General features: G+C 56.4%; 4 protein-coding genes and 1 long non-coding RNA gene across 11 annotated transcripts; 2 read left to right on the top strand and 3 right to left on the bottom strand.

Annotated features, from left to right (window-relative positions):
* Positions 1-131: 131 nt before the first annotated feature.
* TMEM179B (transmembrane protein 179B) lies at positions 132-2,271 on the bottom strand. Its single transcript, XM_084895953.1, has 6 exons — positions 1,994-2,271; positions 1,155-1,342; positions 937-1,071; positions 684-762; positions 273-478; positions 132-227 (listed from the first exon to the last, which is right to left on the bottom strand). The coding sequence occupies exons 1-5, from the start codon at positions 2,144-2,146 to the stop codon at positions 317-319; spliced, it is 717 nt and encodes a 238-aa protein (XP_084752079.1). The 5' UTR covers positions 2,147-2,271; the 3' UTR covers positions 132-227; positions 273-316.
* TAF6L (TATA-box binding protein associated factor 6 like) lies at positions 2,170-12,359 on the bottom strand. Of its 6 annotated transcripts, none has more exons than XM_084895879.1 (13): positions 12,022-12,086; positions 11,609-11,844; positions 11,471-11,528; positions 9,573-9,732; positions 9,165-9,251; positions 8,281-8,404; positions 8,079-8,129; positions 7,523-7,617; positions 5,986-6,060; positions 5,531-5,751; positions 5,151-5,283; positions 3,075-3,203; positions 2,170-2,962 (listed from the first exon to the last, which is right to left on the bottom strand). In XM_084895879.1, exons 3-13 carry the CDS (start codon positions 11,476-11,478, stop codon positions 2,198-2,200), a joined length of 1,848 nt encoding a protein of 615 aa, XP_084752005.1. In that variant the 5' UTR covers positions 11,479-11,528; positions 11,609-11,844; positions 12,022-12,086; the 3' UTR covers positions 2,170-2,197. The 6 variants fall into 6 exon arrangements, with proteins under 6 accessions (XP_084752005.1, XP_084752004.1, XP_084752000.1 ...); XM_084895878.1 differs by having other exon boundaries at positions 11,471-11,525; XM_084895874.1 differs by lacking the exons at positions 11,609-11,844; positions 12,022-12,086 and adding an exon at positions 12,237-12,359 and having other exon boundaries at positions 11,471-11,525.
* LOC311628624 lies at positions 3,016-4,717 on the top strand. The gene is made up of 2 exons (XR_014796034.1): positions 3,016-3,155; positions 3,526-4,717. It is a non-coding gene; the product is annotated as an uncharacterized lncRNA (long non-coding RNA).
* Positions 12,360-15,994: 3,635 nt separating the features above from the next.
* POLR2G (RNA polymerase II subunit G) lies at positions 15,995-18,953 on the bottom strand. Its single transcript, XM_084893744.1, has 8 exons — positions 18,846-18,953; positions 18,608-18,717; positions 17,641-17,800; positions 17,067-17,117; positions 16,898-16,963; positions 16,698-16,769; positions 16,467-16,500; positions 15,995-16,255 (listed from the first exon to the last, which is right to left on the bottom strand). Exons 1-8 carry the CDS (start codon positions 18,855-18,857, stop codon positions 16,242-16,244), a joined length of 519 nt encoding a protein of 172 aa, XP_084749870.1. The 5' UTR covers positions 18,858-18,953; the 3' UTR covers positions 15,995-16,241.
* A 4,851-nt stretch (positions 18,954-23,804) lies between these two features.
* ZBTB3 (zinc finger and BTB domain containing 3) lies at positions 23,805-26,109 on the top strand. 2 transcript variants are annotated; one of them, XM_084893535.1, is made up of 2 exons: positions 23,805-23,862; positions 24,293-26,109. In XM_084893535.1, exon 2 carries the CDS (start codon positions 24,342-24,344, stop codon positions 25,881-25,883), a length of 1,542 nt encoding a protein of 513 aa, XP_084749661.1. In that variant the 5' UTR covers positions 23,805-23,862; positions 24,293-24,341; the 3' UTR covers positions 25,884-26,109. The 2 variants fall into 2 exon arrangements, with proteins under 2 accessions (XP_084749661.1, XP_084749660.1); XM_084893534.1 differs by having other exon boundaries at positions 23,818-23,959.
* Positions 26,110-26,219: the final 110 nt, after the last annotated feature.

Here is a 26,219-nt window from a genome sequence, read left to right as displayed (position 1 = left end):
ATTACATCACAGCAAATAAAAGCAGTCACTCCCAGGGCAGACCCCTGAATGTACTCCATTTGTTTAGCCTTTCCTCTTTCCTCCCGTCCATCTGCCTGCAGTGCTTTAATACTAAGGACTCGGTACCAAGATGAAGGGAAAAAGTCATATAATATTCTGGTACAAAAGCAGCTGTAAGAGAGGTGGAGGGGGGCCTGTCTTCAGGGTTCCCTCTTCCTGGGAACTGGCTCTCGGCATAAACAGGGCTGAGGGGGACAGGAGGATTGAGGCACTTGGGCAGGGAGCCATTGGCTGCAGGAAGCACTCTGCTTACTCTTCAGGGATGGGAAAGGCGTGGCCCAACTAGGACATCTGTTTCAGAGCTCCATTCAGGGTCCCCCCTCTCCAGAAGCCGGTATGGGGTGGCTTCAGACTTCAACTGCACGACCTGGAGCACCAGGACCACACACCACAATACCAGATTGACCCAAGAAGAATTCTGTGGGAGACAGGAACGGGTGTGAGGAGCGGGGTCCCCTCAACCCAGTTCCGCCCACACACCACTCCTAACTGCTTGCTGTGGGGCTGACAAGCCCTTCAGCTCTCCTCAGCCTCAGTGGTGGGCACCCTTAAAGCTACACAGGTGCTTCTAGAATTTGCGTGTCCCTGGGCCTCCACTCAGCCTTTCATGTCCCAAACCTCACTTCAGCATTGTGTAGGTTGGAGTAAAAATGCAGAGCGGTCCCAGGGGGTGTCCATGGAATTTTCTGGGCTTCAGAGCAGCTGTGAGGTCAAAAAGACAGTTGTGAGAAAGGGGTAGGGGGAATATCCCAAATACTCTTGTGCCTTAGTGCCCTTTGAGAGAAGAATAACTGACTGGAATAAAACAGGGTGTACAGGATCCCCTCTGCGGAGGGGTCAGCCCCATGGGGCCAGGCTTCCCCCGTCTCCCATTACCTAATTGTCCTGTTCAGAGAGGTGATGGAGTTGCAGAGAGAACTGGTGCCAAACCGAAGGACACAGGCCGACACCAAGACCAGGAAGATGGCTATAGCCGAGATGGCCAGGGCAATGCGGAGCCCTATGCGGCCTCTACAAGGAGGGAGAGAACAGCCTTGTGGTTGGGGTGGGATTCCTCCCGCCTCAGCCCCTGGCCCTCAGAGTGGGGCAGTCACCTTTGGGTGTCCTCGATGCAGCTGCTGTAGACCCAGAAGAGCAGAAGCAGGAGACAGTAGAGGGCCAGGAGGCCAGAGGCCCCCGCCACGAAGTAGCAGAGGGAGGGGGCTGAGCCGCTGGCTAAGGCCAGGGAGGAGCGGTTCAAGGCCGCCACGCCGTACAGGGGACAGCGGCCGCTGAAGGAGCCCTGCGGAGAGAAGCCGCGAGTCCTGATCGCAGGTGGCGCCCTTTGGATGCAGGCTGGGCAGGCGCTGGGGTACAGGCCACACCGGGCAGCTGTCTGCCCTGTCAGCTCCTTTCTGGGCCTCTCACCAACTAGCTAAGAGTGGGCGGGGCCTTATGGGGATTTTAGGGTCTGAGTGTGACATTTCAGTGAGAACCCCCCTCCTTAGCCTGCGGGGGCGGTCACTTAGACACTGAGTTCGACCCCCTGCAAGCCTGGCCGCCCAGTGTTTGCCAACCTGAAACCCGTGCCTGCTTCATGGATGACCGGGGCCTGTTCCCTCCCCAGCGCCGCCAGGCACCACCCTCACTGCACGTGCAGTCACGTGGGCCCGGTCGCCTCCCCACTCCCCGCGGGGTCCAGGCGCAGCTCCCACAGCGCGTCTCCGGTGCGGACGGACGGCAGGGCCTCGCCGACTGGTCCCCAAACCGGGGAAGGCGCCGGGGCCGCCGGGGCGGGCTGTGCCTGGCGCTGAGGACGCGCCCGCAGCGGCCCCTTCGACGAGAAGGACTGAAACCCGACCGGCGAGGAGTGGCCGAGCGCGCTCAGGGCCGGTGTCCGCGGCGGCGGAGCGCCCCCTCTCCACCTCCCCGCGGCCCGCCCGCCCGCCCGCACCTGGGTCCGGGTCAGCGTCGCGGCCGCCAGGGCCCCGCACAGGAAGGCGGCGGCGAACAGCACGAGCTCGACGCGCTGCAGCCAGGGCAGCGCCATGGCTCCCCGGCCCCCCGGAAGCGGGGCGGCCGCACAACCGCCCAGGCCCCGCCTCATCCGGCGCCAAGCGGACACCCTGCGGCGGGGCGGCGGCTTTATTTAAAGCGGCTAGAGCGGCAGGTACAGCGAGTAGTCGGAGCGCGCCCAGCGGCGGGCCGGGCGGCCGGTGCGGCCGATCATGGGCAGCTTCTGCGCGTAGCGGGAGGCGGGGCCCGGCCCGCAGGGCGCGGGGAAGGCCGTCTGGAAGCGGCGCCCGCGGCAGCGCCGCCCCGCCTGCCGCCCGGCGATGACGAACCGGAAGTGGGGGGCGCCGCGCGGCGCGAAACGGCTCCGCTGGAAGACGTCGCGGGGCCCGGCGCCCGGGGCCGGCTGCCGGGGCGCCCCCCGCGCGCGGTGCACGCGCGGCAGCGGCCGGCTGTCGGGGGCCGGGGGCGCGGCGGCGGCGGCCGGGGGCGCGCCGCCCCGGGGGCTGTCCTCGCCCGGCGGGCTGACCACGGCGCTGGCCGTCAGCTGCGGCATCTTCCGCGCCGAGTCCGGGGCCGCCGCCGGCTCCTTCTTGTCCCCGGGCGGCCGCGGGGTCGCGGGCGAGGCCTGCCCCGTGCCGAAGCGGGTGGCTAAGCTGTCCCCGAAGAAGGCGTAGAGCTCCCGGTAGATGTCCGCCAGCGTCACCGGAGGGCAAGGGTCCGCCGGCCCCGCGCCGCCCGGCGCCAGCGGGAGGCCGGAGCCGAAGCCGGGCTCCGCGCCGCCCCCCGGAGGGGCCTCCTGCAGGAGGAGGCTGTCCCAGGGCAGGTCCTCGGGGCGCCGGCCGCCAGGCCCGCTCCGGGCGGGCTCCGCCGCCTGGGCCTTCATCTTCAGCAGCCGCTCCACGGCCACCTGCGGAGGAGAGAGGACAGGCCATGCGGGAGGAGGAAGGAGGGAGGCTGGGGGAAGGAGGACGGAGGACCGGGGGAAGCCCGCCGCTCACTCCTGGGAGGGCCGCACTCACCAGAATAGCTCCGTAGACCTTGTGCCCGTCCGCCTTCACCTGCGCGTTGGAGACGGAGTAGTCATCCAGCACGGCCTGCAGGTTGGTCCAGTAGGTGGACAGGTGCGGGTACAGGACGCGCTCCACGGCCTGGAGGAGAGAGCGGGGTGCAGGGAGGGCCTCAAATACCTTCTCCCGTGAAAGACTTCCTGTTATCCCTGATGCTGGACAGGGCTCCATCCTCCTAACCCCCCTGCTTGGCATACTCAGCCAGCATTTATTTGGAACCTTCTGTATGCACCAGCTCCACTGAGCCCTGGGAATGCAGATTTGGGTACAAAGGCACACTATAAAGCGATCCGCTATAACTGACATGTGCCCTATCGCTGACTAAAGGCTAAGAGGGTGTGAGTGAGGCCCAGTGCTAACAACAGAGACATTTAGGTTGCCATTTGCTTCCCTATACAAACAGTGCTGTCCTCGCCTGGAGTGAACTGGGGCTCAGCTCAAACCACAAAAACAAGTCCATGACCTGGACTCCTGCTTATAGAATTTTAAATCCTGAAGTCAAAGTGGAGGAAGCAGTGAAGACTTCACAGAGGGGGTTACGTCTTTGTTGGGCTGTGATGGGTGAGTGATCCTCAATCTGAAAATACTGACAGAACTGACAAGCTCCTAGAAAAATATGACTTGCTGCAGACTCAAGATCTATGAAAGCTCAAATAATTTTGTTCCACAGTAATTAAGAATCTAACGACAAAACTCCATACCAAATTTGACAAAGTCTGTAGACATTAAAAAACAAAAACAAAAAAAAGCATCTCAATCTTATTAAACCAGATATAAAAACGGTCTACTCCCCCACCTCATTCTGTAGAGTCAATATAAACCTGACCCTAAATCCACACAAGGACAGCACATGAGAGAACACGGCCTGCGGACTGAAGGGTCCCAGGTTCAATTCTGGTCAAGGGCATGTACCTTGATTGAGGGCACATCCGGGGGGGAGGGGGAGGGAGAGAGGGTTGTAGGAGGCAGCTGATCTATGTTTCTAGCTATCTCTCTCCTCTGTAAAAAAAAAATCAATATATATATATAAAATAATAAAAATAAACATTGACTCGAGCATTTGCAATACATATAAAGAAGGGGATTCTGTCAAGATCAAATGAGATGAGGCACAGGAAAACACTTCACAGACATTTGGTTAAAGTGTAAAATGTTTACACCTGGCTATAAAGCAAGTTGTGTTCCTGGGTTGAAGAAACTCCAAGGAGGATAGTCATCGCTAGGGAGAGGAAGCTGGGCATTACTACGTGATGTCATCACCCGGACAGTCGGACACTTAGCACATTAGCTTTTCATGTATATAGATTTCTTCTAATTAACTTTCTTTCATTGAGCACAAACTGATGCACCGGGCCAGTAGTAAATTCAATAAAAAAAAAGAAATAGCCACGTCTGGTTTGGCTCAGTGGTTGAGCATTGGTCTGCAGACTGAAGGATCCCAGATTCGATCATCACAGGCACAAGCAGGGTTGCAGTCTCAATCCCCAGTGTGCATTGTGCAGGAGGCAGCCAATGGGTGATTCTCTCTCATCACTGATGTTTCTCTCTCTCCTTCTCTCTTCCTCTCTGAAATCAATAAAAATTTAAAAAAATAAGCACTGGCCTGTGTTGCTTAGTTGGTTGGGGTGTCCGTCCTGTACATGGAAAGGCCAGGAGTTTGATTCTCAGGGCACATGCCCATTTGCAGGTTGATCCCCAGTAGTTCACTCTCATCAGTGTGTCCCTCCCTCTCTCCCTCTCCCTTCCTCTCTAAAAAAATAATGAATCCATGAAAGTACATTTTTAAAAAACAAAAAAATTTATCCCAAAAATACAAGTAGAAAAAAATAAAATAGAAGTATCTAATACACCTGGACATGAGCATAAAAAAAAAAAAAGGCTAGCACTGAGCCTGGCCTAAGGCAAGAACTCAGTGCACAGCAGCAGCAGCAAGCATACACCATTTTTATGATCAAAGACACACACATACCATTTTCCTAATTACAAATGGCAACTCCTAAGGCACCGTGAGAGAGGCCAGGTCCTCACCTTCCAGCCAAGGGCGTGCAGCCCCACCACAGCCCCGTAGTGAGAGCAGAGAGGCCGCACAGGGTCTGCCAAGACCTTCTGCAGGGACAGCAGGATCTGCTGATAGAGGCCACTGACAAGGTCCCCATGAGTCCTGTGGGAGCAGCATGCAGTTAGAGGGGCTGAGGCAGCGCCTGCCCAACACCATTAAGTCCCAGCCCGCGGAGAAAACGGCACCCGCATGGCACCGGGGGAGCGAACGAGGGGCCAGTCACCACGGCACACCGAGGAGGAGGCTCCAAGGGAAGGGGCTCCCCACCTCTGCACACACGCCTCAAAGGCAGAATGCAACCCAGCCCCTCCCCGACCCCTGAGCTCTGCAGCCGCCCGGCCGTGGCTACCAGAAGATGTGGCTGAGGAGGAGGGCGGCGCCGTCCCGCAGGGTCCAGTGGTCGTTGAGGGGGTTGATGGAGGCGGCCAGCGGCTCCAGGACGCAGTAGAGGACACTGCCGACCAGAGAGCGGACGTAGGGCCCCAGGCAGAGGTGCGGGTTCCGAACCAGGCTGCGCGCCACTTGCAAGAGCCGGTGCAGCTGCTCCAGGTCGTGGCTGACAGACTTCACCTGTGGGCGGAAGAGGCCCGCGTAGGGGGGCTGTCGGCACACGCATTACTCAACAGAGCGGCAAACCGCAGCTCTCGAGCTGCACGTGGCTCCCGAGCCGCAGTTTGCCGACCTCTGGCTTAGGGGCACAGGAGGGTGCACAGCAGCCTGCATGCCGGTGGCACTTCCATGGGCCCGACCTGCTGCGGGGCCGCCGCCTCCCACCAGCGCTCTCCCTGCCCGCCTGTCACTCACCCCGCTGACCACGTACACGAAGTAGGGCAGCAGCGCCGCGATCTTGGAGTTGGTCTGCAGGTCCTGGAGAGCAATCTGAAAAGGAAGGGCAGCCGCACTGGACCCGCCAGCCCCAGGCAGAACCAACGTCTTTGTTTTTAAATATATCTGAATTGTTTTCAGAGAGGAAGGGAGAGGGAGAGAGAGATAGTAACACCCATGATGAGAGAGAATCACTGATTGGATGCCTCCTGCACACCCACACTGGGGATCAAGCCTGCAACCCAGGCTTGTGCCCTTGGCGAGATTCGAACCTGGAACCCTTCAGTCCACAGGCTGACGCTCTATCCATTGAGCCAAACCGGGTAGGGCTCATTTCACTTTTTGTTATTGTTGTTCATCCTCACCTGGGGATGTTTTCCCACTGATTTTTACGGAGAGTGGGAGAGAGGTGGAAATAGAGAGAAACATCGATGTGAGAGAAACACATCAACTGGATGCTTTCCGCACTGCACCCTGACCAGGGCCGGGGCCAGGGTACATGCCTTGACGGGATTCAAACCTGGAACCCTTTGGTCCACACGCCGATGCTCTATCCACTGAGCCAGACTGGCTGGAGCTTCATTTCACCTTTTTAAGTTCAATTTACTGGGGTGACACTGACTAATGAAATGATATAGATTTTAAGTACCATCGTCTATGACACAATGCCTCGTGTGCCCACCACCCAAAGTCAGATCTTCCAACACATTGTTAACTGAGAAAAGCAGTGGTTCTAAACCCAGAAGCTGGTAGCGCCCGTTGTTTATACCGGAGTAACCACCGCTTATGCACAGTCTCCCAGGAGACTTTCACTTCCTACTGTGTGTCTGTCACAGCACTTCCACATAAACACCTGCCGGCACTGCTCTTACAGCAGAAAAGCACATCGACGTAAATGAAGAAAACCGCCTTAGCCCAGCACCTCCGCCACCTGTGCCCTCCCCACTGCTCTGGGTGAAGCCCCAAAGCTCCGGGTCTGGGGAAGCAGTGTCAGGCCCGCAGCGGCCCTGCCCTGGGCTGGGGAACAGGTGGACAGAAGGACCAGGGGCACTGCCCAGCGGCCTGGGAGTCCCAGAGCGCAAAGCTGCAGCAGGCGCTGTCTGAGGCCTGGGAGGTCGGAGCGGGCCTGGCTCTCTCTGCTTCCTCTGCTCCCCACCCCTCACCCCACCCACCCCGACCTCAGGTCCAGGCAATGACAGCTGCAGTGTGGATGCCCCACGTAGCCCCAGGTCCTGCCACAGACTCCCCAAGAGTGGGCTCTGGGACAGAAGTATGGGGAGGCTCCCCAGGGCCCTGCCTAGCCGCCCATCCCCTAAGGACCAGGGTTCCTCCGGGCGTGGGAAGGGCATTGGCCAGCTCTCTCTCTCTTCTCTCTCTTTCTCTTACACACACACACACACACACAGACACACACACGGCAGCCCGTCAGTGTGCAGAGGACAGGAAGTGGGCAGCTGAGAGAATCTCACGAGAATTCGAAAGCTGGACTGAGTGTCCCAAACGGGGGCCTCACTACCTTCATCAGCTGAGGGTCGTCCCCCAGCACAGCGTGCGTCACCTGCTGGTAGTACTTGAGCAGGTCATCGGTCAGCGAAGACACAGCGCTGGGCACTGCGAGACGAGGGGCAGGAGGTGGTCAGGGTGGAGAGCTCAGCCCTCTGGGCCTCTCTTGCTAGCACCCCCACAACCCCCACCCCCACCCCCAGGAGCCTGCTCAGACAGGACCCCCAGAGCAGAGCCGCCAGCACCACAGACCCTGCAAGCTCTCCGCTCCCCTGTGCTCTGCACACTGCCCCCCACCCACCCTCTGCCAGGCAGGAGCTCAGTCCTGGAGCCCCAGCTCTGCTCGGCAGACCCTGGGAGTGAGGCAACCCCTCAGGGACCCAGCGTGCTGCCCAGACTTCCGTGCTAGCACCCAACTGGCAGCATCCTGACTGGGAGCAGCTCTGAGCCCCTGGCAGACACCAGCGCCCCTCAGGACAGGGCGTGGTGAAGTCCAGGGGTGCAGAGGCACCGCCCGCAGCTCCCCCGGGAGGAGGGTCACCCGGGGCCCGCTCCCCACAGCGCCTTACCCGAGCCCTGCGGCGCCAGGTTCCCTTTGCCGTCCAGGTAGGAGACGTGCACTGGAACCAGAGCAGAGAGGGCTCAGCCTGGGCTTTGCCCCCATCGTGCGCCCCCCACCCCCTCCCCCAGCTGTGCCCCATGCGCCCGCCAGCCCAGCCCCACGCCTCTGCCAGCCTGGCTCTGTGCCCACTCCGCGGAGGACGCACGCACCTCTCACGGCCGTCTCGGCACAGCCCTTGGGGATGTTGGTGGCCAGGGCCAGCTCCACCAGGTTCACCTCCCGGTCCTCGGGGAAGCAGAGCTCCCCCTCCTGGGCTCCGTACCCACACACGGCCTGCCGGAGCGAGAGCAGGCTGGCTCCGGAGGAGGCTCCGGGGCAGGCGGCCTCACCCGGGGGGGAAGCCCAGCCACCGAGGAAGGGGGAGGAGCGGTCTGGGGCAGTAGGCCCGTCCGGGAAGCTCAGCTGGCGGACCGTGCTCACCGGGTCAGGACGTAGAACATGGTTCCTCCTCCCACAGTCACCCGCCCCACCCCGCACTGGTCCCCCTGCTCACACCCACCCAGCCGTGAGGACAAGACCCCGCCCGCCCCCCGGCCCAGAACAGCCGGCAGGACTGCACACCCCGCTGCTCCAGCCTCCTCGGAAGGCCCAGCTCACGTCCCCCTCTCCCCACAGCCTTCCCCGACCCCGGCCCCGGCCCCCTCCCTTCTCTGAACTCAGAGGCCGAGGGGCCTGGCCCAGCCCGCAGTCCTGCCGTGTCAGCTTTCCTCGGGGAGCACTGGGGCTTCATGCGTCACCGCGCTTGCAGCCCAGAGCCTGGCACGGCGGTGGGCTCATGCCAGCCGAGCCCACTGCCACCTGCACCGGCCACTCACCTGCCCCTGCCACCCACCTGCCCCGCCACCCACCTGCCCCCGCCACCCGCCTGCCCCGCCACCCACCTGCCCCCGCCGCCCACCTGCCCCCACCACCCACCTGCCCCGCCACCCCCCCGCCCCCGCCGCCCACCTGCCCCTGCCACCCCCCTGCCCCCGCCACCCCCCCGCCCCCGCCGCCCACCTGCCCCCGCCACCCCCCTGCCCCCACCGCCCACCTGCACACTGCTCCATCGGAGGGCCCGGTTGAAGTCCTCCACGGTCAGCTTCCGCCGCTTGGTGTGCTTCATGAACTGAGAGCTATTCTGGGGGCGGGGGGTGGGGCAGAGTCAGGGGACAGGGAGCAGGGTGCACAGAGGCCAGAAGGATGCCAGGCAGCGATCAGAACGCCTGCATTCCAGCTCTGCCCTTACGCAGACCACACCGAAGTCACGGTCCCTCGGGGCCTCGGTCTCTCCCCGGAGACTGTGAACGGGAACCGCCGGGAAGGGGGTTCCGGGAGGGGCAGGGCTCCCTCACAGCACAGGCAGGAGCCCTATCCATCTGGTGAATGAGCCCCTGTGTGTGTGTGTGGGGGGGCTGGGGGGAGCCAAGGAGAGCTGAGGGGTGAGGGGGTGAGGGCGAACCTGGGTGGCCTCCCGGAGGCGGTAGCACACGTCCTCGGCCAGCAGGGCCAGAACCTCGTCGCTCAGCTCCAGGCCTGTGCTCTCCGCCATGAGTCGCACCGACTCCCGGGGGATCTCCACAAACCGCCGCTCCTCTCGCTCCGACATGGCCCCTGCGGAGCTGGGGGAGGGCAGGGAGGGGAGGTTTGAAAAGCCACCCGCCCCCCTGAGCGCCCGGGAGCCCGCCTCCGGGCCTCTCCCCTGGGGCTTGCAGCTCCTGCTCCAGATTCCCCACCAGAGCAGCCACACGGGCTCCGAGCCAGCGTGCAGGGGAGGAACTCGGAGTCTCAGAGCAACAGACGTGAGCTGGGCCCGAGGGCAGACGGAGGGCCGCTGAGAACAGCCTGGCCTAGAGATCCAGGGAACTGGCTCGCGGCCCAGCCCTACCCCTTCCTGGTGAATGTGACCGAGACCTTCCCCAGTCTGAGCAACTGGCGTGTTCTACATTGTAAATCAAGGAAACAGGGCTGCTATGCGAACAGAATGAGATGATGCATAGGAGAGCCGGGAGCCATGCCTGGCCGGTTTGGCTCCGTGGAGAGCATCGGCCTGGGGACTGACGGGTCCCGGGTTCCATTCCAGTCAAGGGCAATGCCTGAGTTTTGGGCTCCATCCTCAGTGCGGGGCATGCAGGAGGCAGCCGATCCATGATTCTCTCTCATCATGGATGTTTATCTCTCTCTCTCCCTCTCCCAAATCAATAAAAATATGATTTTTTTAAAAAGAAAGCCAGGGACCAGGGCACTACCCAAAGGGAAGGCCATCACCATGGCTCGTTATAAACACAATCTTCATCCTTCTTCCTTGGACTCTTGCTACAACCACCATCTACCAAACCTTGATGAAAACACTATTTTATGGGACACCCTCTGGCTCAAAACTCTCCAGTCCTTCCCTGCTGCTTATGAAAGGTCAGCCCACACCCCAGGGTGACATTCTGTGTTCGACCCGAAGCCCCCCGGCTGTCCAGGCGGGTCCCTCCTCCCAGGAGCCGGGCCTGGCGTCTGGCAGCCTCCCTGTGCCCATCCCCCGTACCCACGCTTGTCTGTCGCCCTCTCTGCTCCAAAGCCCCCACTCCCTCCTCTGCTGAGGCACATCCCGCCTCTCCTTGGAGGTCTTCCTGCCCCATCTGCCATCTGGGACGTCAGGCTTTTAACAGTTGTTTTTTGCCCATGTGTCTCGTCTTCCCCAGTTTGGCTGTGAGGCCTAAAAGTGGGAACCTGCTCTTCCATCCACAGAATATGGCAGAATGTGAACCCAACAAAAAACTCCAACCACACAACACAATCAGAAGGCAGGTCCCCAGCCCCTCCGGAAGCAAGGCAGGGTCGCATGGTGACCCACCCAGGCGCTGCCCCTCTGCTCCTCTCTGCCAGGGCTCACCGGGTGACCTCCGGGTCCCTCAATCCAACGGGCACCCTGCCCGGCCGCCCCACAGCATTCCTCCCTCGGGTCCCGCTGCCTTTGGAATGAATACACCTGTTACTGTGGCTCCACCCCCAGCATGCGCACTGCTTCTGCCACCTCTTCCCACGCTTCTGTGCGCGGCATTCCTGCCCTCGGCCTCTCTCCATCTCCTCAAAGACACCTAATGTCGACCCTGTATTCTGTTTCCTCTACTTAACACGCTCTCCTTCGCCTTCTGCACCCCAACCCCTCTGCCTAGCGGATGCCTCGGACTTCGCATCTCAATTCAGACGTCACGGGCTCAGGGGAGTCTCCTCAGGCCGGCCCAGCGCTTTGCCTTCACAGCAGTTACCACCATGTGTAAGGACACATTTGTGTCGCTTTCTGACTAGCACCTCCCTCCCCACTGGACTGGAAGCTCCATGCCCGCACGGATCGGCCCGTTCGCTCACCTTTGCATCCCCAGCGTCCAGCAGTGTCAGCGCATCATCCGCCCTCAGTAAACAGCTGCTGAAAAAGACGGAGAACGGCTATTCTTCTGAGCACATGCTATGCCTGAGGCACTGAGCTAAGTGCTTACAGGCCTATACCTCCACTTCCTGAGTTCTGTTAAGTATTGTGTCTATTCCACAGCCCAGGAAGTCACCGCTCAGATAGGTAAACTAACACATGACTCGTCCAAGATCAGCCAGCGAGCACCGAGGAGGGAGCAGGGACCCACACCCTTGTTCCGAGTCCTCAGGGCTAAGAACAAGGGTTTGTTCCCAGCGCTCAGCCCTGGCGTTGGAGCCCCGCCGACAGATGACTGTCAGGTTTGTTTCCCCATCTGTGAAATGGGAGCATGATGAGGTTCAGCCCCGCGAAGGCGCGGAGGGAGGGTGCCTAGTATGCGCCCCCATTCAGACCCGCAAAGTCCGGTCTCGGACCAAGATGTCCCGCTCCCCAGCCTCCCCTCGGCATCCGCAGCCTCTAGCCAGACGGGGAGGGAGGCGTGGGAACTAACCGCTACCGGCCTCCGCGCTGCGCATCTTCCCACCCAGCTGCACGCATCCCAGAGCCAGAGGTGGCGGGGTGCGGTGCAGGAGGTCAAGGGTTACGGAACTCTGGTCACGTGGTCGGCGAAGGGGGCGGGCCCCCGGCGGAGGGGGCTCTAGGCGGGTCCGAGTGCGCACCGCGCAGCACTGCGGGGAGACCTGGGGTCTGCGAGGGCTTGCTCACCTGAGGCTCCGGCCGACGAAGCTGGCTCCCGAGCCCGCGGCGGCGGCGGCGGCTGCGGCCCTGCTCACCCCGCCCACACTGATTCCCTCTCAGCGCTGGGCCCGCATCCGCGGGCACGGCCAATCCGCGAGCACCTGGCGAAGTTCCCGCCCCCAGGAGGCTTCCAGCCACGCGATTGGTCATTGGGAAGCGCCTGTGAAATCCCCGGGCGCCAAGGCCACGTGACGCTAAAGACTCGCGCTTCTTAAAGCGATAGCTCTTGGGAGGTTGCGGGGTCGATGTGGATTGGTGTACTTTTTAATCGCCATGCTTTCTAGAAATGCGTCCCCAGGCCCTTGGCCTTGTCTGCTCCTGAGTTCCCGAGCACTTGCATTGATGCGACTGCAGCAAAGCTTTAGACTGGCTTCGTTTTCTCCACCTCCTTAGTGCAGCTCAGCTCCCCTCTCCAACGTCACCTGCCGTTACCCTTCCCAAAAGAATGGATGAGGCTCCCGGGTAGGTCCTCTTTGCGGCCAGAAAGGTCTTCTGACTGGGCCAAACCCACGTGCAAGCTGCAAACCCCAGCGCTCTGTTCATCCGGGCACCCTACCTCGTATCCTCCCCGTTCCCGCCAAATACAAACCCTCACCTACCTCGCAGACTTCCTTGACCGGTTACACGCACACATTTCCTCCAAGTTGGGCAATTCTCAATTGCGAAGCAAGTGGGCTTATTGACTAAAAGATGGTATTTGGAGTCAGACCAACCTGGATTCAAATTCGAACACTGCTTTTGGGCGAATTGCCTGGCCACATTTCCCCATCTACAAAATGTTACTGTAGGTTGAGATGTTTGTGAAAGCACTTTGCAGAGTTGATGGCTGAACTTTCTTTCACTCACACATCATGAGGCAGACAGTAAATCCATTCCTTTATGTTTATTCAAGAGGGGCAGTTTGCATGACCGATTAGAGAATGGAGCTTTCTGCAGGGGAGCGAGCATGGATGTAACAGCCTCAACTCTTCCTCCCTCTTGGTATAGGAGCAGCTGGGAGAGCCAGGAGGATGGGAGAGGTGTTGCTAAGCAACACCGCCTAAGGAGACTGCACACACGCAGGTTCCTCTAGCCACATTCAGAATGGCATCTGCAGTGGGAATAGTTTCAGTATTGCGCTTGGACACCGGAGTGTCTGTCCACCTGTGCGTGAAGGGAAGGACAGGTCCTGAGTCTGAGATCAGTTCAGCAGAATCTGGGCCACTGGCAGATCTTGCTAAGATACGGACTGGGCAGTCACTGGCAACCTTGGAGGCATGAGACAATCAAGAGGAAGGCCCAGGTACCTGTGGGATGTTGGGAAACCATCCAAGTTATCTGGGACTCATTTGCCCCCAACCTAGTGGGGACCAAGGCCAGGCAAGGCAATAACTGTAGGAAACGTGGCCACAGACCCGGCACAGTAACCTTCCTGGTTTAACAAACTGGGAAAAGCTGGCGCAGTGCCGAGAGCTGGAAATACCGAAGACAGGCATCCACGTGAATCTAACTTACCTCAATGAAATAACTGAAATTTTACTTAATTAAAAAATGAAGAGGGAGACAATAGCAAAATAATGTTTCTGACCCCCTCAGAGGCCTGAATGGAACCCCATCTAGCAGTCCAGGAGTCGGGAAGGCAAGGGGAACAGAACCACATTTTCACCGTGTTCCAGGCCTTATTCTGGATGCTTCTGTTAGGGGTTTCTAGACCTCGTTACTCAGATGTTTGAGGCTAAGTAACTGTTGGGGGGACTGTACTATTTACCCTGTGGGGTGTTTAGCCTCATCCCTGGCCTCTATCTACTAGAAGGCAGTAACGCCCCCACCCACTTGCAACATCCAAAAATGTCCATTGCCAAATATCCCCTGGGAGCCAAAGTCACCTCAGGCAACAGCCACTGCATCGTGTAGTAATTACAATTAAGTTGAATGCCTCTCATGGGCCAGGCTCTATGCCAGCCACTTGCATATACAGTAATTCCCCACTGGATGCTGCTGCTAAGTTCTGCAGCTTTAAACAAAATGACATATAAGAACGCGAGAGATCAAAGGACTTGTATGCATGCATATAAGCCTAACCAATGGACACAGACAACAGGGGGGTGAGGGCATGACCTGGGGGGGGGGGGGGATGTAATGGGAGGATAAGGAAAAAATAAAATAAAGTAATAATTTTTTTTAAAATGACACATAAAAAGCAGAAACCAGTTTGGCTCAGTGGATGGAGCGTCAGTCTGTGGACTGAAAGGTCCTGGGTTCAATTGCGGTCAGGGACATGTACGTTGGTTGAGGGCACATCCCCAGTAGGGGGCATGCAAGAGGCAGCTGACCGATGATTCTCTTTCATCGATGTTTCTAACTATCTCCCTTCCTCTCTGTGAAAAATCAATAAAATATATATATTTTTAAAAATAAAAAATGACATATAAAGAAACCAAGTTTATGCCGAAACCGATTTGGCTCAGTGGTAGAGTGTCGATCTGCAGACTGAAAGGTCCTAGGTTCGATTCCGGTCAAGGGCATGTATGTTGGTTGCAGGCACATCCCCGGTAGGGTGTGTGCAAGAGGAGGCTGATCGATGTTTCTCTCTCATCGATGTTTCTAACTCTCTATCCCTCTCTTCCTCTCTGTAAAAAAAAAATCAATAAAATATATTAAAAAAAAACACAAAAAGCAAAAAAACTCTTTAAAAAAAAGAAAAAGAAACCAAGTTTATGAGACTAATTGACACAAGCAAGAGGTAAGTTGCAGCCCAGCAGGTGTGGCTTAGTGGTTGAGTGTGGATCTGTGAACCAGGAGGTCGGTTCTATTCTTGGTCAGGGCACATGCCCGGGTTGCAGGCTGGATGCCCAGTAGAGGGCATGCAGGAGACAGCTGATCAATGATTCTGTCATCATTGACATTTCTCTCTCCCTCTCCCTTCCACTTTGAAATCAATAAAAATATATTTTTAAAAAATGCTAATATATTTTTTTAAAAAAGTTGGTAAGGAATCTTACCAATGTTATAAAAAAACGTTGAATGAAAAAAAAGAAGAAAGAGACGTTGAACAAATCAATGTTGAAAGAAACATTATTGCAGGACCTGCAGTAGCAGCCATCCAAAGAGGGTGGAATGCCCATTTCACAGTGAGGAAACGTAGCCACGAACAGGGCTGCGAGCAGGGCTGCAGCAACTCCAACCCCAAGCTTCCTGCTGCACAGCTCTGCTTCCCGCGGGAGTCAGGAAGAACTCCCGGGATTTGCTAGAGGAGTGGGCAGGAAGCAGCCAGGCTGGGGAAGGGCACTCCAGATGGACCAATAGTGTGGCAGAGAGAGGGAGACCAATAGTGTGGCAGAGAGAGGGAGAGGAGGATGTGTTTAGTCCTGCAGTCACTTCATCAGTTCAGGTTAGTGCAGCGATTGCTCAGCACACAAAGGCCTTTGTACGCATCCTAGGCAGAGCTGTGTGGGGACCCCACAGTCTGTGTCCTTACGGTCCTCTTGTTCACCTCCCTTGTTGTCTGCTCTCCCAGCTACGCTCTTAGTCATTTTTAGGGTGAGGGAAGGGAAAGTATGAGGAAACTAGACTGGTATTCAGAGCGGCTCTAACAATATCATTTGCTGGAAGCCAAAGACAAAACCTAAGCACCTTTCCTTCAATGAGGGCTGCTGTAGACTTTGGTGAAAGGGTTATTGGTCAGATTCCGCTGTGGCGGAGGCTAGTTGAAGCATAGGGCCAAGAAATGAGGGGCAAGCATCAACTACAGTTTAAAAAGAAGCGCTTTTACCAAAGGGTAACAGTTCCACAGAACCAAAGGGCATCAGGGTCAGAACACAATCAGGGTCTGGGAGTGGCTGCTAAGCCGGAAGAGGAGTCGGATGTCTTCCGGGACAAGGAGCCTTCCTTGCCTCTCCCACAGCAGCCAGACTGGGCCTCTGGACAACATGGGAGGTGTGACCATCACGCTCCCTAGGTAAGAGTCAAACAAGGGAGGAGGCGCCACGGAGTTCAGCTCACAAGCCCTAGGAGAAGAGGAAAAGCTGTTGGTTAGACCAGAGCCTGGGGCAGCGGTACCTGCACTTCTCATCCCAAGGGCACACGTCCTGGATCTTCCAAGCAGACGGCAAGGCAGTTCCCTCTATCTGTGCCTCAAGCATCAAATCCCACCTCCACCCCTGTCCCCACACACCCCTTCCCCGGGCAGCAACCCGGCAGGCATGACCGGACACTCACCCAAGTAATCGTCCATCAAAGAGCCGATGGCGAACTGCAGGAGGGAAGGTAAAAAAGGAAATGAGGCCTAAGCGAGCACTGACCCATCCTCTAAGCCCCAACCCCAGGCCTTCTGCCCACCCCTCCCCGCTTCGGGCAGACGAGCACAGACCCCCGGGAAGTCTCGGTGGTGAGAGGCCCATAGCTCCCGGCTCTGCCTGGCACGGGAAGGGAGGCAGACAAGAGACTCACAATGTCGTTCTTATCCACGCGGGTCCCCACGATCTTCAAGCGGATCTCATCGTCCTGCTGGATCACAATGTCCTGGGAGGAGGGAACAGAACACTCAGACTCCCCACCCTCCCCCCACCCCCACCCCGCAAACCCCAGCCAATCCTCTCCCTCAGAGCGGCTCACGCCCTCCTGTCTCTGACTTCTCCCTACCCGCTCACCTCATCCATTGTCTTGTAACAGGGTGGGTTGGAGTTAGGATCAAACTCCATCTCGGACGGGATGGACTGGAAGGAAAGTGAGACTGGCTGAGCACTTTGAGTGGATGCTGAAGGAGATGGTCCCGGATGGGGGTCTCTCCTCAGCCCCGCCCAGCGTGCCCACACTCACATGGCGGGAGATGAAGCAGGACATGGGTCCAATTTCTGTGAAGAGTCCAACCTGGAAGCAAAAGGAGTGGCCCTTGCTTTTACTTTTGTGCCCAAGTCTTCTCAGCGTCTCGTCTTTCTCTGACTCCTAACAAACTCTCCACGTATTGAAACCACACAACTGTAACGCTTTCATTTCTCTTTTTTCAAGCGTTCGTTGTAAGGTAAGCAAATACAGTGTAGTAGTGAGAGCTGCGGCCGGGGACTTCAACACTTGTTGGTCACATGACCTTGGCCACCAGACTTAGTTTCTCTCAGCCTAAGCTTCTACAAAAAGGGATAAAAGCACCACCTGTCAGTCACTGGGAGGCTTTACACATCACCTGGCTCACAGTAGCTCCTCCACCAGTGGAGGCTACTACCATCATGACTATTAACACGGACTGACATGCACCTGAGGCAGGACCATTTGACAGGTGAGAAAACGGAAGCACAAAGAAGTGATGTGGCCGAGGACGCATGGTTAGCAAGTGGAGTCGGGACCCACCATACAGCTCCTGAGGGACCACCCACTTCCTCCCCGAGTGCGGTCTCACCTTGTTGACCTGAGTGACAACAGCATCCACGACTTCCCCTTTAAAGGGCCGGAAAACAATGGCCTTGTACTTAACCGGATACAGGACGAAGCCCCTGCCGGGCTGGATCACACCCGCGCCAATATTGTCGATGGTGGTGACGGCAATGACAAAGCCATACCTGCAAGGGGGATGACAGAGAGAAAGGCACAGTATGTGGAAGAGCCTCCAAAACCACCTGCAACAAGAATCAGAGACAGCACAAAGGGGCAGCAGACGGCACCCCTGCCCCAGAGCTTAGTGGCCAAGAACGACAGGACACGGGTCAGTAACTGTAACGCCAAACATTGCTCTCATAGCTTCACAAAACATGTCCCAGGAGACTGCAGTGCTTGAACCAAGAGACCCTCGGAATCACTGGGAGGAGCCAATTAAAATGCAGAGTGCCAGCCCCGTTCTGAGAATTGAGTATGTAGTGATAGGGTGAGGCTCGGGAACCTGAGTGTTCAAAAAATGGCCCGGTTATTTTAATGATGGAGGCCAAGTACTCCTCGGTGCTAGGCTCCTCCCAGCTCACGCACACATGTGCGAGTCCTCTCTGTACACAGCCCAGAGATGTGGCGTGTCAGGTCCCTGGGCATGGGGGGCAGGGGAACCAGCAGAATCACAGGCGGAGGGTGGTGATGAGAGTGTGAGCTCCATCAGGGCTGGCCTCCCTCTAACTCTGAGGTCCTTGTTCCCAGCGACCAACACAGGACCTGGTACCCAAGGGGGCTTTGGAAATGCTGGCGGAGGGGATGCATGGCCAGCCTCCGCTGAGGGGGGAAATCTTGTGATCCAGCTTTGCAGAAGGCGCCCTGGGCACCCGAGGCAAGAAGCCACTGATTGCCTAGGCGCCTACGAGGGCTCCCCAGGGCAGGGGGCAGGACCCTGCAGGAGGAGGCGCTGGGGACCGGGCTGCACGCGGCCCGGGGAGCGCGGCACTCACTTGCCGGTACAGGTCCCCTCCACCTCGGTGAAGAGCTTCTGCTTCACCGTGTTGAGCAGGTTGGGGCCGAAGTAGCGCGGGTGCAGCAGGATCTCGTGCTCCAAGGAGATCTGCGGGGAGAGGGGATGGAGACCAGGCAGGGCTCAGCGGGCAGGCGGGCCGAGAAGCGGCCGCTGGCCCGGCGCCCCGCCCCGCGCTGCCCGGGGCCTGCCCTCGCCGCCGCCCGGTGCCCGCTTACGTGGTAGAACATGTTCCTCGGGCGCTAGGACAGCAGCCGCCTCCACACCTCCCCGGGCAGCGGCTCCACCGGCCCGACCGGAAGTACACGATGCCGCCCCAAGGCCGCTTCCGGGACTCCGCGGACCCGATTGGACCTCGCTGTGGTGGGCGGGGAAACCCACGAAGGTCCGCCCGCGGCTCTCTTAAATTCAGGGCCCAGAGCAGATGCTCAATAAAGAGTTTCTTTTGTTCTCTTTTTCTTTTCTTTTTTTTGAATAAAGAATTTTAAGCCCTGGTCGGTTTGGCTCAGTGGATAGAGCGTCAGCCTGTAGACTCAAGGTTCCCAGGTTGGATTCCGGTCAAGGGCATGTACCTTGGTTGCAGGCACATCCCCAGTAGGGAGTGTGCAGGAGGCAGCTGGTCGATGTTTCTAACTCTCTATCCCTCTCTCTTCCGCTCTATAAAAAATTAATAAAATATATATTTTAAAAAAAGAATTTTAAATGGAATTTATTAGTGAAAGATGGCATGAATAAAACGCTTTAACAGAGGACATTCGTTTAGCACTCCTGGTAGATGGTGCCAGACTTGAGTTAGATTGTAGGACGCCCAGCTGCTGGTGTCTGGCAATCGCTTGGATGTGGGTGGGGGGTTGGGGAGAGGCTAGCGGCGGTGAAGGGAACACATTGTAATTGGAGCCAGAATCATTGGTAATAAATAGTTGGAACTCGTCACCTCTTTTTTCCCAATAGGTTTGCTTCCAGAACACAGGTGTGTCGTGAAAACCGCCACTAAATCAAACGCAAAATGGGAAAGGCAGATTCATATCAACATCGTCACTATTGGACCCATCTATTCAGGCGAGCCCACCACTGCTGGGCACCTGACCTACAAATGTGGTCGGATTCATAGGAGAACCATCGAAAAATGAGATGGGAAGAGCTCCTTCAAGTATGCCTGTGTCTTGGATAAACTGAAAGCTGATCATGAGCTTGGTATCACCATTGATGCCTCCTGGTAGGAAATTCGAGACCTGCAAGGATTATGTGGCCATCACTGATGCCCCAGGACACGGACTTTATATCAAAAACATTACAGTAAAATACATATTTTTTTAATGTTTTTTTAATTTTAATGGAGAAAAGGGAGGACAAGCCCTTCCCAACCAGAACAGGTAATCCAATTCCAGCCAGCAGCTATCTTTAAACAATGTGTTCATTTACATTTGAATGGCTACGACTTTTGATAGCCTAAGGGCAAGTTTACATGTCAACAAGTTTGCTTCTTAGTTCCCAGGGCAGAAAAAACAAGGTTTAAAATTATTAGATTTTAAAATTTATTCTTAAAAATATAAAAGTTGCCGAAACCGGTTTGGCTCAGTGAATAGAGCGCCAGAAAGGTCCCGGGTTTGGTTCTGGTCAAGGGCATGTACCTGGGTTGCGGGCACATCTCCAATGGGAGGTGTGCAAGAGGCATCTGATCGGTGATTCTCTCTCATCGATGTTTCTAACTCTCTATCCGTCTCCTTTCCTCTCTGTAAAAAATCAATAAAATTTATATTTAAAAATATAAAAGTTTATTAATTTTTAAAAAAACAAGGAAATTAAAAAACCTGATGAACAATATTAACTGTTGATTATAATAGAATCAGAGATACGGGAGGGGAGTGGACTGACAATTCTCGGGGAAAAGGGGAGTGGTGGATGCGGGAAGAGTGAAATATAGTGGCAACCATATTTTGGTAAAAACTGCTGTTTGAATTTCAACCCTATAGTTTGGCCCTTGCATCTGATTAAAACACAGGGTACTTACCTCAGCTTCCAGATGGAGACCTGGAGGCTAAGGCAATTTGCCCTTGCCTGGGACCAGGACCACAGGAGATTGATTCCCACTGACTCAGTAGCTTCGGGGATAGAAACTGTAGATAACCTTTAGAGTCTAACAGCTGAGCTCTGCTTCTGTGTTATCCCTATCGCAAGATAGGGCCACATTCCAATGTCCAGCAGGATGTGACTGGGAACCCCAACCCTGCAGGCTGTCCCCAGTCTTTAGAATTTAGTCTTTAGGATTTTAGGAACAAAAGGAAAATTCTTGCGGTTTAAACCTTTAAAAGGAATTGCCTACCCCTGAAATGGTGCAGTCATTTGGAGTCCACCTGCATGTGGTGCTCTTGTGGCTGTCCTGGCCAGTTCAATAAATCCTTGCTTGCTTTTTTTTTTTTTTTTAATTAATTAACCAGTCTCCGGTGGTCTTATTTTGAACCCAGGGTTCGACCCCACAACAAAGAGACTGAACATAAACTGTGCACCTATGGATGAGGACAATGAGGGGTGGGGAAAGGGCAGAGGGTGGGGTGGGAACCTGGTGGAGGGAGGGGGGGAAATGAGGAACTTTTGTAATAATACGAACAATAAAGATTGATTTTAAAAAATATATTCAATATATATATATATATATATATATATATATATATATGATTGATTTTTTACAGAGAGGAAGAGAGAGGGTAGAGAGTTAGAAATATTAATGAGAGAGAACCATCAATCTTGCAACACCCCTACTGGGGATGTGCATGCAACCAAAGTACATGCCCTTGACCAGAATTGAACCTGGGACCTTTCAGTCCGCAGACCGATGCTCTATCCACTGAGCCAAACTGGTACCGGTTTCGGCAGTAAAATATACTTAAAGAAAAAACATGATTACAGGCACTTCTCAAGCTGACTGTGCTGTCCTGATTGCTGCTGGTGGTGTTGGTGAGTTTGAAGCAGTGTCCAAGAATGGACAGACCCCCATGAGCATCGCCTCTGGCTTACACACTGGGTGTGAAACAGCTGATTATTGGTTAACAACATGGATTCCACTGAGCAGTCCTGCAGCCAAAAGAGACCCGAGGATATTGTTAAAGAAGTCAGCACTTAGCCCTGGGTGTGTTTACAAGTGGAACTGGCTTCACATACGGGTCAAAAACAGAACTCTCAATTCCACTCCCATTGTCCCCATCTCAGAAGATGGCTCTGTCAGCCACACCACTGCGCATGCTACAATTCTGGCCATCCTTGACTTCCTTTTCTCTCTTGTCCCTCATCTCTTATCTTAATTTTTTTTTTTTTTTTTTACTTTAGAGATTATGTGTGAGAGACACAGAAACATTGATTTGTTGTTGCATTTATTGATGCATTCACTGGTTGATTCTTGTATGAGCCCAACAGGAGATCAAACTGCGACCTTGGCACATTGGGACAATGCTCCCACCAACTGAGCTACTCCACCAGGGCCCTCATCTCCTATCTCAATTTTGGCAAAGTCTGTTGACCTTGTACTTTGCTCTAGCTCCGCTACCACTACCCTTGTGTTAGTCTGTTGACCTTGTACTTTGCTCTAGCTCCGCTACCACTATCGTTTCCTGCTCCCACTTTTATCCTCTATGGTCATTTACCACAGAGTAGCCAGGGTAAAACAAGAATCACATAAAAATACTTCCCTGCTTAAAACCCACTAATGGGTTTCCATTACACGCAGAATACAATACAAACTCCTCACTGTGGCCAATGAAATCCCAGGCCACCCATCTGTGTGACACCAGATTTTCTTCATATAATCAAAACAACAATCCGTAATGGCTTGGAGCAGATGTGTGAATCCAGCTGTCTTCTATTAAGCCAGACATTAAGGAAATTTGGAAAAATGTGAAGCAATGCCACTATTCTCACTACATGTTTTTGGTTTGGGGAAATATAGTACTTTTTCACACACACACACACACACACACACACACAGTATTACGTTGGTTTTAACTGCTATAAAATAAACACTGTATGGCTTGGAAGGGTATCTTGAACAGGTGGGGTCTCTAGCTGAGGCCATGACGTCTGCAGGCCTCCAACACCAGGATGGAGGGTAGATGAACTGACCCTGGTTCTGATTAGCTTTGGTTGGAGGGCGTGGCTGTAGAACCAATGGAGAGGCTAGTGTGGGTGAAGGGGGAGCAGTGGGTTACAGGCACTGGATTAACCCTCTGGGAACCCGTCAACATGTTGCTCTGGTCAGGAAAGAGGCAGGTGTCACTAACTCCCAACCTACAGTCCCTTTCCTTTGTCTAGGGACTTCTCCAAGACTTCTTCAAAACACCCATGGCCCTGACCGGTTTGGCTCAGTGGATAGTGCGTCGACCTGCGGACTGAAGGGTCTCAGGTTTGATTCCGGTCAAGGGCATGTACCTTGGTTGTGGACACATCCCCAGTGGGGGGTGTGCAGGAGACAGCTGATCCATGCTTCTCTCTATCCCTCTCCCTTCCTCACTGTAAAAAATCAATAAAATATATATATATATATATATATATATATATATATATATATATATATATATATTTGTTTTAAATATATTTTATTGATTTTGTACAGAGAGAAAGGGAGAGAGATAGAGAGTTAGAAATATCGATGAGAGAGAGTCATCGACCAGCTGCCTCTTGCACACCCCCTACTGGGGATATGCCCGCAACCAAGGTACATGCCCCTGACCGGAATCGAACCCGGGTCCCTTCAGTCCCCAAGCCGACGCTCTATCCATTGAGCCAAACCGGTCTCGGCTAAAATATATTTTTTAAAAATAAAAATAAAACCCGGGCTTCCCAAGTCCCACACCAGCTTGTTCGTCCTCCTCCTCCGGTCAGCCTGCAACTGACGCAACACTCCACTCCACGCGGTGGAGGCCTCCCCACCCCGCCGCCAGGTGGAAGCGCGGCAACCTAGAGCGGGGTCCCCGCTTCAGGTAGATGGAGAAGCTCAGCCAATCCTGAGGGCTCTGAGGCAAAGAAGGCGGGACCAGGGAGAAAAGTTTAGGACAGCCACGCCAGCCAATCCGACGCCTAGCTACCTGAGCGACGGCCACCGCCACCCACTTGGAAACGCCGCTCAGAGAGGGCGGTACTTAGTGGACAGCGAACCAATCCGTGACAAGGGACGCCAAAGTTGAGCCCGTTGCATCGGAGGAGGTGGGGAGGGGCGGAGTTCGCCCAGTGGCTGCTCGGTGGAGGGTGAGGGACCAGCTTCCTCTGCTAGTTCGCACCCTAGGACTCCTTAGCCCCTGGAATGCGAGAGAGGCTCAGGGAGTTCCCGGAGTGGGGCGTGGAGGTATCGCCGGGAAGGCCTGGGGGCGAGAGAGACTTCTAGTTGGAGGAGGTGCTGGAAACCTCCGGGTGGCCATAGAGGAAGCGGGGGCTGGTCAGGGGGAGGGACTTCCGGGGGCGGGGTTTGCTGGCTGGGTGGGGCCTGCTGCTAAGGTTAAGTTGAGGGGGCGGGGCTAAAAGACCACTGGTTGTGACCTAAGAGGAAAGGATGGTAATTTAAGGGAGCGTTTTGGGGTCTGGACAGTGTTGCCAGAGGCATGCTGGTGGCAGCTCAGGGCTGACATTTACGGTTTCTGGGGAGGCTACCAGCCCTTAACCCACTGTCCTCTCTTCCCAGGGAACCACTGGTGGGGACTTTTCTAGGGGCCTACCCCTCGTGGGGTGCTATGGAGTTTCCAGAACACAGCCAGCAGCTGCTGCAGAGCCTCCGAGAGCAGCGGTCCCAGGGTTTTCTTTGCGACTGCACCGTGATGGTGGGTAGTACGCAGTTCCTGGCCCATCGGGCTGTGCTCGCCTCCTGCAGCCCGTTCTTCCAGCTTTTCTACAAAGAGCGGGAATTGGACAAGAGGGACCTGGTGTGCATCCACAACGAGATTGTCACAGCCCCGGCCTTCGGGCTGCTTCTGGACTTCATGTACGCCGGCCAGCTGGCGCTGAGGGGGGACACCCCTGTGGAGGACGTGCTGGCGGCTGCCAGTTACTTGCACATGAATGACATCGTCAAGGTGTGCAAGCGGCGTCTGCAAGCCCGGGGCCTGGCGGAGGCAGACAGCACCAAGAAGGAGGAGGAAACCAGCTCCCAGCCCCTGAGTTTGGAATTCTTGTCCAGTGCTTCCCGCGGCCCTCAGCCCTCCTTGGCATCGGCCGAGCTGCCGGGCCACTGGGGCAAAGGGGACTGGAAAGGCCCTGCTGCCCCCTCACCTACTGTCTGTCCTCCAGATGAGCCGCCGATGCCCGGCGGGGCCGACACCACACAGCCTGGCGTGGAGGTGGACTCCCTGCATCTCCGGCCCCCCCATCCACCCGTGGCCGACGTCTCCCTCGCCAGCCCGAGCAGCTCCACAGAGACCATTCCCGCAAACTTCTACTCTTCCGGCCTGCCCCCCGTTCCAGTGGAGCCACTGGCTCCCCTCGACGTGGGTTCTGAGGGTCTGCGGGGGGTGGAACCGAGGGGAACCGGAGGACCACTGCACGGCTTCTACAGCCCGTCTTCGGCTGCAGCCCCAGCGCCATCCCAGGCTCCACCCCCGGCGGAAGCTGAGCTGGTTCAGGTGAAAGTGGAAGCCATTGTGATTTCTGATGAGGAGCCTGACGTGTCCGAGAACCAGCCTCCGGGGCCCGAGGGCTTGTTCCCACCGGGAGAGGCGCTGTATGGAGCTCAGCCTCCCCAGCCGGACGCTTTTGAAGAGCCCAGGGCAGCGGGATTGGAGGAGGTGGGGCCGAGTGACCAGTTCCTGCCCTCGGATTCGCACCTCCCCTACCATTTGCTGCCAGGCCCAGGGCAGTATCACCGAGGGCTGGTGACCTCGCCCCTGCCGGCACCCCCCACCCTGCATGAGCCACTTTACCTGCCTCCTGAGTACGAAGCGGCCCCGGGAAGCTTCGGCGTTTTTACTGAGGACGTTCCCACTTGCAAGACGTGTGGGAAGACCTTCTCCTGCTCCTACACGCTCCGGCGCCACGCCACCGTGCACACGCGGGAGCGGCCCTACGAGTGCCGCTACTGCCTGCGCAGCTACACGCAGTCCGGGGACCTGTACCGCCACATCCGCAAGGCGCACAACGAGGACCTGGCCAAGCGCAGCAAGCCGGACCCGGAGGCCGGCCCCCTCCTGGGAGGGCAGCCCCTCCCGGGCTCCCCCACCGCAGACAGACAGAGCTCTGCTGGCGGGCCCCCCAAAGATTTTGTCCTTGGCCCCAAAAACTGACATCTGGGGGAGCAGGAGCTGATGCTCGGGCTGCTCTTGCGACACAGGAGGCTGGCAGCATCTCATTTCCCCCGCCGGGTGACGGAATGGATGCTGCCCAGACTGACGTCCCTCCCACCCTTTGCTCTCCCCAGTCGGTTCCTCTCCAAGGGCAGCGGGAATTTTCCTGGTGTAACCACTTCGCACTCCGAGTTCTGGACCATAAAGCGAGCGGTGAAAATATCTTACTGAACTGGTGTTGGCTGGTTTCTTCCACAAACCCGCTTTCATCCCTCTCCTCTAGCTCCTTTAAGAAAATGGCATCTGTCCTGGGGGCGGCGGGGAGGATCAGGCTGC

Source organism: Pipistrellus hanaki, assembly GCF_964339955.1.
Source record: "Pipistrellus hanaki genome assembly, chromosome: 9".
NCBI classification, from domain to species: domain Eukaryota; kingdom Metazoa; phylum Chordata; class Mammalia; order Chiroptera; family Vespertilionidae; genus Pipistrellus; species Pipistrellus hanaki.
Note: the sequence above shows the minus strand (reverse complement) of the source record. Positions and strands in the feature narration are given on the sequence as shown.

Coding starts and splice junctions, on each gene's coding strand:
- TMEM179B (XM_084895953.1), bottom strand. CDS start 2,146: ATGAGGCGGGGCCTGGGCGGTTGTGCGGCCGCCCCGCTTCCGGGGGGC. Junction 1,343..1,993: donor CGACGCTGACCCGGACCCAG/GTGCGGGCGGGC, acceptor TTCTCTCCGCAG/GGCTCCTTCAGCGGCCGCTG. Junction 1,072..1,154: donor TGCATCGAGGACACCCAAAG/GTGACTGCCCCA, acceptor CCCTCCTTGTAG/AGGCCGCATAGGGCTCCGCA.
- TAF6L (XM_084895874.1), bottom strand. Junction 3,204..5,150: donor TGCACGCCCTTGGCTGGAAG/GTGAGGACCTGG, acceptor TCTCTCCTCCAG/GCCGTGGAGCGCGTCCTGTA. Junction 2,963..3,074: donor AGGTCTACGGAGCTATTCTG/GTGAGTGCGGCC, acceptor TCTCCTCCGCAG/GTGGCCGTGGAGCGGCTGCT.
- POLR2G (XM_084893744.1), bottom strand. Junction 17,801..18,607: donor GAGGGGACCTGTACCGGCAA/GTGAGTGCCGCG, acceptor TCCCCCTTGCAG/GTATGGCTTTGTCATTGCCG. Junction 17,118..17,640: donor TTGTCACTCAGGTCAACAAG/GTGAGACCGCAC, acceptor TTTTGCTTCCAG/GTTGGACTCTTCACAGAAAT.
- ZBTB3 (XM_084893535.1), top strand. CDS start 24,342: ATGGAGTTTCCAGAACACAGCCAGCAGCTGCTGCAGAGCCTCCGAGAG.